Source organism: Saccopteryx leptura, chromosome 1 (genome assembly GCF_036850995.1).
Source record: "Saccopteryx leptura isolate mSacLep1 chromosome 1, mSacLep1_pri_phased_curated, whole genome shotgun sequence".
Classification (NCBI taxonomy): Eukaryota; Metazoa; Chordata; class Mammalia; order Chiroptera; family Emballonuridae; genus Saccopteryx; species Saccopteryx leptura.
Window position 1 is genome coordinate 5,423,344 of NC_089503.1, and position 12,305 is coordinate 5,435,648.

The following is a 12,305-nucleotide window of genomic DNA, read 5'->3' on the forward strand; positions in this document are numbered from 1 at the left end:
TATAGGTTGTAAGCATGGGGCCCAAAGTCAGATTCCTGAACTCAAAGCCCAGCCTCACCACTCACCAGCAGCACAGCCCTGAGGCAAGGCAGCTAATCTGTGCCTGAATGTCCTTAACCACAAAATGGGGCAACTGAAGCTCCCCACAGCATCGCTGAGGGCTCAAGTGAGGTTCTCTGTACACACTGTGAACACAGCGAAAAGTCAACCAACAGTGGGCGGTGTTACTCCTGTCCTCTGCCCCTGGCTCCCGTGCTCTGTCCTCACTTCTCTCTCAGGGCTTCCTTCTCCCCCTCCACACTGCCGGTCCTCCTCATAGTCTGTCACTGACCTCCTCGCTCCCCCCACTCCCCGAGTCCTGCACAAGACAACCACTGGACACCCCAGACCATTTTCTCTGTCCATAAAGGTGAAAGAAACACACACAGGCTCCAGCAGTCACCTCCAAGGGGCAAAAGCACAGGAGCAGCTGGGCTGGGAACGCACACAGGCTCTGGCTCTTATTTACCAGGTAGCACAGGTGAAGACACTCTTCCTTCGGTACACGGATGGGACTGAACAACTGACAACTCAGGTCCCGTGCTCCTAGAAGCAACACGCTGTGGTTCTACAGCGAACACACTATTCCTCTTCTCCAGCTGCTCTGTGGACATGAGCCCACCATCTCTTGCCTGGCTCCATGCAGCTCTTAAGCACAAGAGTTGAGAGTCAAGTCTAGCTTTCTAAACCTGCCATGCAGACAAGCTTTCTAAACCTGCCAAGCAGACAAAGACCCCTTTGAAGACCTAGAAGTGTTCAGTGTGCGCTGAAGCTTGAGCAGACTGTGCACTGGCGGTCCACACCCACCTTCCGGCTGCACGGCCAGCGCCGAGACACTGGGCGTCAGCGAGTCCATTGGTTCAGTGCTGGTCTCCATTTCCACTGGAGAGTTACTCCTTAAAGGCTCTTTTGTACTTTTAGAAAAAAGAAAATCCAGACGTTAGCAATGGGAAGTAACCCTCTGTCACCATTATAGGGGATCCTCGGGTTACGACAGTCTCAACATACGACGTTTTGAGTTATGACACTCATTCCCATAAAAACTTTAAAAAATTGGGACGTGAGTGTTTTAGCTTTACACCATTAGCGTCGTACTTACTACACGGGCAAACTGGTTTGGCTGCACGGTACAATATATTTATGTCCTTTTCCTTTTCCTTTTTCCATGGCCTAGTTGTGTTTTTATGTCCTAGACTATGATTTTACAACTGGACAGATAAGTGACAGGCTAGGGTGTGTTTTGACTTACGACTTACACCAAAATCAGGTTATCTCACCGTCGTAGGAACAGCACCATGGTAACCCAAGGACACCCTGTATTCACAAAAGCACCGCGGTGAATCAGTTGTTCCGCTGGGGAGACCCAGCGGCTGGTTAAGATGGCCGGGGCCCGGGGTGGGTGTGGGCGGTAAGCAGTGCACCTGAGCAGGAGTGACCGGGGCCTCCTCAGGGTCACAGCGGCCAGCCTGGTGGCCCCTCACCAGGCCCCCAGGGCCGGGCAGCACCCAGCGCCCTGCCCAGTATCAGGAGCATCTCAGCATCGTCTCCACAAGAACCCTGACTTCCACTGGACCGAGCCGCCTGAGGGCCGGCCCCCTCGGTGACCCGAGGACAGCACTGTGCGGGGGGAGGGGACGAGCGGCCTCAACCTGTTTGCGGTCACCAAGGGCTCCTATGCAGGGTTGGAACCTGACTCCAGCACGAAGCAGAGCTGGTGACACACGTGGTACTCTGGGGATGCTCTCCACACCGCCCGTCTCTGAGCAGCCGCCCTCACCGCCCTGAGAGCGGCCGCAGGAGGGAGGGCTCCAGCCTGCCCTTCAGCCTGTCTGCGCCGGCAACTGCTCCCGCATCTTACCAGCAAACTAAAACGTTTTGCAAATCAAACTAAGCCTAACAAGACATTAAATCTAGGATTAATACTCCAACGCTGCCAGTATTAGGAAAATTACGAAACAGCCAGTTGCTGTCATCGAGAATGCAAACAAGACACAGCGTACCCATCGCGCCCCTTCTTCCTGCTCAGCCCTGGGCAAGCTACCGCGAGACACAGCCCTGTCCTCATTACACTGAAGACCACTCGCACTGCTCCACGTTCCTCATGGGCCCGTCAGCCTGCTCTCCTCAGTCCTGCCCTGCTGCCCGCCCAGCCTGGCGCCTGGACCCTAGCTGCCCGGGTGGTGCCTGCTGCTCCGAGCCATGTGGGTACCTCCCCGTGGTGGTTTCCACCTTGTTCAAGGCACTAGACTCAGCGGGGAAGGCGGTGGAGGCGACGAGCGGCGCAACAGCCCACGCACCGCCCCAGTCCCCGGGGAGAGGGTGCCGGCTGGCGCACGTGCTCACCTCAGGGACGACGTGAACTCAGAGAATGAGGCCCAGCCTGTCTCCTTCGTCGGCATCGGCGCCTCCGTGCTCCAGACGTCAGAGCCCACAGAGTCTAGGGGAGCACCGTGGGCTGTCTCCATGGGGACGTCAAAGTTGGCCGACCAGCTGGGTGCTGAGGAGGGGAGGAATTATATATAAGATACTTCTCAAAAAGAGATCTGCCATGACTCAAAGACAGCAGCTGCAGGGAGAAGGCAAGGCCGGGGGCTGCCCCCACGTCCTCTGCCCCTTGGCGCCCTCACTCCTAACACTGTCTGCCAGTGGAAACATCACACAGGGATGCAAAGGATACAGGAAAAAATATGCTAACGTTAACTTCCTCATTTTGATAAATGTACTAAGGTCATGTTAACACTGGGAAAAGATAGGTGAAGGAAGCTACTCCCTGTAAAATCTTTGTAACTTTTCTGTAAATCTAAAATTATTCCACATAAAAAGTTTATTTTTTAAAAAAGTATGTTGGCTGTTCACTTGCAGTCCATTGGAAACAGCCCTAAAGCCCCCAATCCATATCCTGCCCCCCCACCATCCAATCTCTTTAGTGGTTCCTTCTGAATGCTAACGAGTCGACTGGTGGCTGGGGGCTGCTGAAGAGTTCAGGAGGGGGCTGGTTGCCAGGGGAACCCACTGTGATCAGAGGGCTGGAGTTTCTAGCCCCCCACCCCCACCCCTCAGCCAACCTTCTAGGAGGGCAGAGGAGCTAGAAGTTGAGCTCACCATTAACGGCCATGATTTAATCATTTCACCTCCTTAATGGGGCTGTGGGGGTCAGAGCTTCTGGGTGGACAGAGGGCAGCACATTACAAACTCCACAGGGACAGCAGCCCCTGTGCTCTGGACCCTTTCGGATCATGTCTTACTCATCTCTTCACCTGGTTGTTCATTAGTACCCTGTACAATATCTCTAATAGGTTGGTACAGGAAGTAAAGTGCTTTTCGGAGTTCTGTGAGCTGTCTTAGCAAAACATGGAATCCAAAGAGGTGACAGGCACTCCCGATTGCCGGCCGGTGGGGCAGGCTGTGGCGGGGAGCCCCTCCCCAGGAGCTGTGACCCCACCGCCAGGCCAGGCGGACAGTATGTGACTGCATGTGTGAGCTGGAAAAGACTGCCCCACTGGAGTGGAGGGGGGCGTTGGCAGAGGGGAGCCGGGGGGAGCGGTGGCGGAGAGCTCTCCTTATTTACTAGGTCTGTCTGCTGGCACCGGCTCATTTCAGAGGCGTAAGTGGAGGGACCTGAGTGGGACATCTACTTCCTGTCTGCGGCACCTCGCACCATGCTGCCTGCCTACCAAGTCTGGTTCTGACCTGCAGGCCCATTTAAATGTCACCTCCTCAAAGCTGTGTTCCTTTCAATGGTATCAAACCTGTGCTTTGTGCTCTGAGCGCTCAAGCTGAATCCCTCCTCCTCGTTGCGACAAGCTGGCTGTGGAAAGCGCTGTGCTCTATCCGAGTAGCCGCTATCGCACTGGGGACTCCAGGCTCCAGGATAGGAATGCTAGGCTACAGAACCTGCCAGCTATTTGGGAGTTACCCTCAAAACCAAAGACCTGAGAAGTGCCGGGGTACAACAGCAACGTTCCAGTTTTAAAGAAAGCCTATACTGTGGCTTTGGGCAAGTTATTCATCTTCCCCAAGCCCGGCTTTCTCATCTGTTCTGAGGACTGGAGGCAGCCTGCACGCCGCAGGGTCCGTCCACGGCCCCCACCTGTCCGTGTGTGGGCGTGGGCTGGCTTCCCGACCCCAGAGGGACGACACCTGAATGCGGAGCGCCGCCCCGCAGCTCTCAGAAGCTAACACCGCTGTCTGTGGGCAGCAGGTCCTCCGAGCAAATGGCAGCACGTGAGCAAGTGTTGGGCGAGACAGGCTGCAGGGTTTCAGGTTCACAAGTAAACTAGAACAAAGCCGTTTAAAAGTGTTCCAGCTCTAAGTGTGTCCTTCGCCTTAGCGCACGGGGTGCTGCACAGATCACAGAACTTTCTTGCCTTTCTGAGACCTGGGTCCCCCCTCCTGCACGGCAGCCGGAGGCCGCGTGTGCCACGCCCTCTAGCTGGACTCACACAGGTGTCCACACCAAGAAGAGGTGCCACCCTCAGCCGCTGCTTGTTCCTTCCCTCAGGCCTGGTCAGACAACCACATGTTTCAACTAACTATCCCTCAGCACCACTTCAGACACGTCTGCCTCTGGTCCAAACACCCGTGTCCACCTAGGCGCGGTGGACACGGGAGAAGGCAACTCACGCTCACTGAGGTCCACCTCCATCTTGTCCTCCGTGCTGGCGCTGCTGGAGCCAAACAGGTCTGGTTTTGCACCGTCCTCCTCTTCCGAGTCTGTGCTCTCCTCGCTATCCGTGCTCCCTGAGCTGGGAAAAGAGGGGCTGACATGGTCAGTGCACGTCTCGGCCCCCCGCCGAGCCCAGACCGGTCCACAGACCCCCCCACAACGTCACACCCGTCTGTCGTGGCACTGAGACCTGTGCTGCCTGTGTCTGCCTAGGAGGTGGGCATGGCTGAGCCTCCTCCCAGCAGGGCACGGGCACCGGGGTGGCACTGGCCAGCACTCTCCTGGCGACCGAGGGCGCTGAGCCCAGCCAGGCGCGCCGACTGGGCTCCTGTCCTCCTTCTCCTGACGGTCCTGAGGGCTCTGACAGCCTCTCCCATGCCCTGAATCAGGCAGGTGATTTGCAAATGTTTTCTCCTCGTGGGCACTTCGTCCTTTCAGTCCTTTGAAGAGTGAAAGTGTTTAATTTTGATAAACTTAAACTCACTAAAATTTTTTCCATGTAGTGTTTCTGCTGTTGTATCTTAGAAGACTCTGCCTAACCCAAGTTCACAAAGGATTTCTAGTGTAAGTTTTATAGTTTTGCACTTGGGTCTATGACCCAGGAGTTCATGTGTATATGTGGTAAGAGATGTGGATGGTCACACAGGGATGCCCAGCTGTTCCAAAGCCTGTCCTTTCTCCACGGAACTGCCACAGCGCTTACACCAAGCATCAGCTGTCTACATGCGTGTTTGCAGGCTCTACTCTATCCCCCAATCTAGGCCCTGTCTAGATCACCACACTGTCCTAACTACCTGAAGTCAGGCCGTGCTGGCCCTCCCAGTCTGTTGTATGTAAGCGCTGTTCCAGGGCCTTTGCATTTTCACGGGAATTTAAGGATTAATTTGTCAAGCCCTGGCTGGTGGCTCAGTGGATAGTCTTCCTAGCGCACAGAGGTCACCAGCTCAATCCCGAGGTCACCAGTTCGAGTCCCAGTCAAGGAGAAATGTTCTAGAAGCTTTTTGTATAGAACTGGTATAATTTCTTCCTGAAATGTCTGGTACAATTCACCAGAAAAGTCTTTAATAGATACAGGACTTTTCAGGTCATCTTTTTTGCTTGAGCTTCGCTAATTTGTATCTTTCAAAGATTAGCTTAGTCGTCTGAGTTACTGGCATAGACCTGTTCATAATATTCCCTTATCATCCTTTTAGTTAAAATCTGTAGTGATATTACCTCTCTCATTCCTGATATTAGTAATTTGTTATCTTCTTCCCCTTTTTTGATCATTCTGTCTAGAAGCATATTAATTTCATTAATCTTCTTGCTTTGGCCGAGTAGCTCAGTAGGTTAAAATGTCCTGATACGCTAAGGTTGTGGGTTTGATCCTCAGTCAGGGCACATACAACCAACCAATGAATGCATAAACAAGTGGAACAACAAACTGATGTTTCTCTTTCTCTCTCTAAAAATCAATCAATAAAAAATATTTTAAAATTAATCTTCTCAAAGAACTGTTGCTTACAATGATTTTCTCTATTGCTTTTCTGCTTTGCATTCTAGTTTCTCAAGATGAAAGATGAGGTCATTAATTTGAGATGCTTCTTTTTAAAAATAAGGGCTAACAATCCTATAAAGCAGTGTTTAGCTGCAGCCTCCAGATCTGAAAATGCTGTGTTTTATTTTCTTTCAATTCAAAGTACTGTGTAACTTCTTCTTTAACTCACGTGTTATTTAGTCTCCACATATTAGGGAGATTTTCTAGAGATCTTTCTGTCATTTACTTCTAATTTAATTTTATTGGTGTCAGAAAACATACTTTGTATGACTTGAGACCTTAGAATTTTAGTCTTGTTTTATGGTCCAAATATAGTCTAAATAAATATTTTATGTGCACTTGAAAAGAATATGTATTCTGCTGTTGGTGGTGAGAATGCTTCATAAATGTCCAAGTCAAGTTGGTTGGTAAGTAGTTTAAATGTTTGCTATCTTTTCTCATTTGTGCCTATTGTTTTATCAATCACTGAGAGAGGAAATAACTGATTATAATTGTGGATTTGTCTACCTTCCCTTGCAGTTCGATCGCTCTTCCCCATGTATTATAAAGCTACTAGTAGATATGTAGACATTTAGCTATTTAGCTGTTCTCTTAACCATAAAAATCCTGATGAATACTCAGATAATAAGAACACTCTGTACAGAAACAAATCTATTTAGGTTCTTCTGATACAGTGATTTAAAAAAATTAGAAAAAGACTCAATTGATTATGATGGGTATCTACTGACATGAGTCTGTCTCCCCAAGTTTGATTCACTGTTAGAACCAACATGACCTACTTGGGGCAGTTTACAGTCTCGTGTAAGAAACAACACACGACTCAGCTGCTGCTGGGGGAGGTGTTCATGGCCCCACAACCACATTCCAGGCCATGTCAGGAACTACTCACAGACACTCCCAGGACTTATAGGGGGATCACCCTGACCAGCCCGTCTGTCATACTCAGTTAACTGAGGTACTCATGGCCACGCCTGAAGCTCAGGTCTCTTCATCGGCTACACACGTCGGGAGGGACTACGATCAATGACTCTCTTGACAATCTGTGCCGCATGTGCTGGACACACAGCTACAGGGACAGGTTAGCCTCTACCTGGACCGTCTTTGGGATTCCGGCGTGAATGTGATGTGCTTCTCCTCCCAGATGTCTTCCTCGTCAGAGCCACCATCGTCAAACTGCTGGATTCTTTCCTTACAGCAGGCTTCAAACAGGGCAATGTTTCCCTACATAAAAATGACAGAAGAAAGAAAATTTAAAGCTCAAGTTTTCTCCAAACTTAACAATGTAAATTGTAGTCTTTTATTTCCTTAAAAATAACACCCCCCCCCAAAAAAAAAAAGTACTAACCACATACCAAAATGAAATATAAGCATTTAAGGTCAGCTGCTGTGTAAGGAAAAGCCCCTCCGCTAAGACGGGGCTCAAAACCAGCACAGGGAAGCTGAGATGGTCCTCGCGGGCACACGTCAGTGGGCGACAGTGTCCCACCCACCTGGGACGCAGCCTCGGATCTGCACGTACTGCGTCCGTCCCCAGTACAGCTAAGCAGCGTGGAGCACCGGCTGTGAGTCAGCATTTCCCACCTTATCACATTGGCCAACAAACCAGTGGTCTCTCATACTGATCCACACAAAAACCAAGACTGTGCCCGTTCAAGCGACACTAACCCAACAAGCAGCTGCTGGGGTGGCTCCCCCGCGTCTCAGAACTGCCTGGGTAAGAGGCTGGCCAGGGGCTGAGCTCAAGCTGCGATCGTGCGGGCACACGACAGCTGTGAGGCAGCAGGCTAGCCTCAGTCCGCACTCTCTGAGGCTAAATGTCCACGCTGCAATCACAGGTGACCCTGGTTTACCAGCCCTCTGGCGTCATAAACCGTGGGGGCGGGCAGGCCGTGTGAGTGGATGCGGAAGCGGCCATCGAGGACGGTGCACACGGCACCCACACACAGCCCGCAGACCCGTCCCGACTGTCCCGGCTGCTCCCGGCACGAAGCGTCAACACTTACACTTTCGTTTGTATTGAGAGTGAAGTTGATGTCTGACACCCGATCAAAAGAAACACTGTGAACAGAGTGTAGGAATAGTTAATCATCTAGACTCACAGAAACAGTATTCATGAAATTTTCCAAGTTTAAAATATTAACACTATCATTAAAATCTCTGTAAGTTAAAAAAAAACAAAAAACCAAAACTCCTGTTTGCATTAAATGATACCTTCTCCTTGGTATTAAGGAACTGATATGATATAAAATGGAAAGGCCAAAATGGAAGCCTTTCAATAGACATACCCTCAAAACTGTCCCTTTTAACATCTGTCCCTTTTTAACTGTTCCCTTTTAACACCCATGGAAACAACCATGACTCCATAACCAGAAAGAAGGTTACTTGCAAAGAAGAAACAAGTCAAAACAGGAACAGCATAACAGAAGCTGTTAGACACTGAGCTGTCTCCAGGCAGAGCCAAATTCATACATTGGTTCACCCGTACCCCTGAAATCTTAGGCTCTACCAGGGCATCATCGGGAGGAAGGTAACAAGTGAAAAAATTCAAAGCTTATTAACATAATTTTTGAGTAGGTGGGGCTATCTTATTCTTAAAAGATCTGTTCTCCTCAATCATTATTCTGAGTGCCGGATACAAACTTTATAGAGATGGAGGTACACTAACTAGGAGCATTTATCGCGAGTGCGGAGACACCACGTGGGAGCCGGCAGGACAGCATGCTAACGTGGCCTAGCCTATGGCAGTTAGTGGGCCGGACAGTCTGTGAGGTTCTCCCGTGCCTGAACTGGCCTGTGACAGACAACAGCCTCCACTGGCTGAAGTTCAGCAAACTATAGCAGGGGACCAAGCAGGTCCTGGTGCTGACGAGCACCGTCAGAAGTCTCCAGCGTGAGCAGCCATCCCACATCTAGAGCTCCGTCTCCACGAGCCTATCTCCCGGGCAGGTGCCGGGCAGCTGCCTCCTCCCGAGGCTCACCCACACATCTCACTCTTCCCCACAGCGCCAGGGATTCCCTCTCCGCTCCTCTCGCCCTGACTGCCGATGCTCTGCCTGCCTGGCTCTCGCAAAAAACCCAACTCTGCCTTGTGGTGAGTCCTCCTGAGAGGATGTGGGGGCTGCTCCTGCCAGTGCCCCTCCCTGGGTGCCGTGACATACAGGAGATTCCTGCTTTAGCTGATGCTACCCAACACTAACAACTCAAAGAGTAGAAGGATGACTTGAGTTTCCAGGTTTTGTAAAAATAACCCTCTGTGAAAGAGGCCCAGTCCAAAGGGAATCCCTCCCTCTTGGTGGGAAACTCTCTCCTCCCTGTGCTTTGGGCGCCTCAGGGCCAGACGGCTGGACCTAAAGGAACAGCTGGGAGGCCAGGTTCCCCCTGAAGCGCGTGACTGCTAAGAACCCCCGCATCACAAAGTGCCTCACAAAAAGCAGGAGCACACGAGACAATTACGGAATCAGGAAAATATACTCACTTGCCAATGTCATCTTGGTCTGCAAACTTCTCATCGTTGAAGCCAAACTGGTCAATAAAATTGGACGTCATTTGTTGCATCTGATAATCAGAAAAGGCCTGGCAACCCCAGGACCAGTGACAGTGATATAATGATTCTAATGGCATTCTACACACTATTTGCCCATCTGTGTTCCAGAAACCACCTTATTTACTAGCCATGGGGCTTTAAAAGTTGGTGTGTTTTCTAAGAAAAAAAATCAAATAATTTCAGACATAATTTACTCAAATAAAGAACTATTTGGAATTCAGTCCATAAGTCATTCTAATGTATGTCATTGTAATAAATGTTAAGTGACCACTCTGTCCTCTACTGCAAATTATCTTTAGAGGACTAGGCTGTCTAGTTCAAAGAGGTGATTAAGTAATATGGGGCAGTCTGAAATTATAAGGTGTATTGGTCACCTCTGGACACAACCAACCTTCTCATTAAGCTCCAACAAGTGGTGGCCGCCCACCCTCCCTCTCTGCGCCCCCCACCCCGATCCGCAACAGCAACACAGCACTGGAGAAGCATGGCTAACAATCACAATCGCAGCCCTACCAACACACGCCCAGGGACACTTCCTGACAAAGGAGAAACGGAGCCTTAGAGGCTGAGAAGAGTATAAAGGACTTCTAGCCCAGTGCTTTTCAGCTCCGGTCCGTGGACCGGTGCCAGCCTCTCAGATCATCAGGGCGGCTGACTCCTTTGCAAACCGGCAGGGAATTTCTGGCGCACCAGCGGTTGAAAACCACCGTTCCAGTCTACCTACTCAGGAGGACAAAGTCTGGGTACTAATCCGAAACCACTGAGAAGTCTACAACCCTATTTCCTATGCCGTTTCTAGAGAGCACCGGCTCACTTGGCTTTTCTTAGGTGAGAAACGGGGGATGTTAAATGACTCTACAGAAACGCTGAGGCTCTGATGTAAAAGAACAAGAGAGAGCAGGGCCTGTGTTCTATGCTGTTAACTGGGAGTCAAGAGCGTATGGAGCAAGCCACTCAACCCACCCAAACAAGGAATACAAAGACAAATGACAATGTGTGCCCCGCGGACAGAAGAGACTTGCGCAGGCGAGTCCCACAAAAGGGACAGGAGGAGCAGCTGGCAGCTGAACTGGGGTATCACCGCGGGGCCCTGTCGGGAGGGGGAGCTGTGGCCTGAGTTAGCACCCTCACCCCTGTTCTCACTGAGCAGAGCCAGGGCCCCACCCGGCACACAGGCCTCTGTCCTGCCTCCTGAGCACTCGTCGGGTGGCAGGGAATTATGGCATGAATCATCCAAGCTGGGGAGAATTAAAAAATAAAACTTATATTTGGCTTTGGAAGGCATCTTTTCTCAGGTATGAAAAAAGCTTTCCCTAGTTCTCGGAGAACCTAAACCTCACCTTCCTCTAACTCAAGATACCCATTAGCGCCTCCGCTCACTCCGCCTTCCGGGCTGATCCCTCTCTTGCCCAGAGCTGAGACTGGGAGCACATAGCAGGGGGCCAGCCTCGCAGGCGTGCTGGGATGAGGGCACACAAAGGCTGAGTGGTGGGAGTTTGGCTAAAAACAGAAGGGGAGGCACAAGTTCTGGGAAGCTGGACTGAGCTGTGGACACATCACTGGAAAATACGATATGGAGCAGTCATATTTGTTAAGTCGGAAAGAAAACAGCTGTGTTGTTTAAGGTAAAACAAAGGCCGGGCGCCCTCAGAGATGGGGAAGCACGGTGAGCTGTACTGCCGAGCTGGCAAGCAGCACGGGCCAGGCTCGGAAACCTGGTCGCACAGGGAAAAGATCCCTCTCAATTATTTTGTTTGATTTCTTTTCCTTTAATTTTTGTACTTCTAGAGACAGTACTGTAAGTCTTTTGGGTGAAAAGGGAAGAAATGTTACCAAAAATGTTCCTTTAAATAATTCGTGATAATTTAACTGCTTCATAAACAGGATGCAAATACTAAATGGATTAGACGTGTATATGTGAACACTTACATATATATCGACACAGTTGACCCCAGGTATCCACAGATTGGTCCCAGGACGCCCTCAGATACTGAAATCCAAGGATGCTCAATCCCTTCTATAACTGTGCAGCACACCTGCATAAGTGGGCACCCTCCTGTGCACCTCAAGTCACCTCTAGATGACTTGGAATGCCTAATACATCTAAGTGCTATATAAATAAATGGTGTTAGGCTGTATTGTTCTGTCTATCTACCTACCTATCTACTTGATTTACAGCAAATGACAGACTCAGTTAACCTCTGTGACAACACAGAGGAAAACACAGAACAATCCCAATCCTCATTAATGCTGAGTCTATAGTAGCTTCTAAGGAAATACAAACTAGCAAAAGAACTTCAGGTTTCAAACCTGATTATTTCTGACAAAGCTGTCAAAGTGTACTGAACCAACATCAGTGAAGACTGCGACTGTATTCTATTTAAAGCTCCATTAAAAGTGCTTTGGACTTTGAGAAATCCAAGCCTGGAACGCACACATGGCTGTGTAGCTATTAACATCTTCATTAAAAATAAAAAAGCAACCACATTTCCTAGAACCGTCACCCAGGCCAAAGCCAA

At 50.1% G+C, this 12,305-nt stretch overlaps 1 protein-coding gene across 23 annotated transcripts in view; it reads right to left on the bottom strand.

The window, feature by feature from the left end:
- PPP6R3 (protein phosphatase 6 regulatory subunit 3) overlaps nt 1-12,305 on the bottom strand; it is a 144,521-nt gene that overhangs the window by 10,279 nt on the left and 121,937 nt on the right. For 7 of the 23 annotated variants that reach the window (XM_066383975.1, XM_066385486.1, XM_066385394.1 and 4 more), the window contains 6 exons: nt 9,718-9,815; nt 8,246-8,300; nt 7,333-7,463; nt 4,663-4,799; nt 2,383-2,536; nt 847-953 (listed from right to left, as the gene is read on the bottom strand). In XM_066383975.1, coding sequence (XP_066240072.1) covers nt 847-953; nt 2,383-2,536; nt 4,663-4,799; nt 7,333-7,463; nt 8,246-8,300; nt 9,718-9,815 — 682 coding nt within the window. The remainder of the gene's footprint in view (nt 1-846; nt 954-2,382; nt 2,537-4,662; nt 4,800-7,332; nt 7,464-8,245; nt 8,301-9,717; nt 9,816-12,305) is intronic. The other 16 variants (XM_066385167.1, XM_066384418.1, XM_066385120.1 and 13 more) reach the window with 5 other exon arrangements.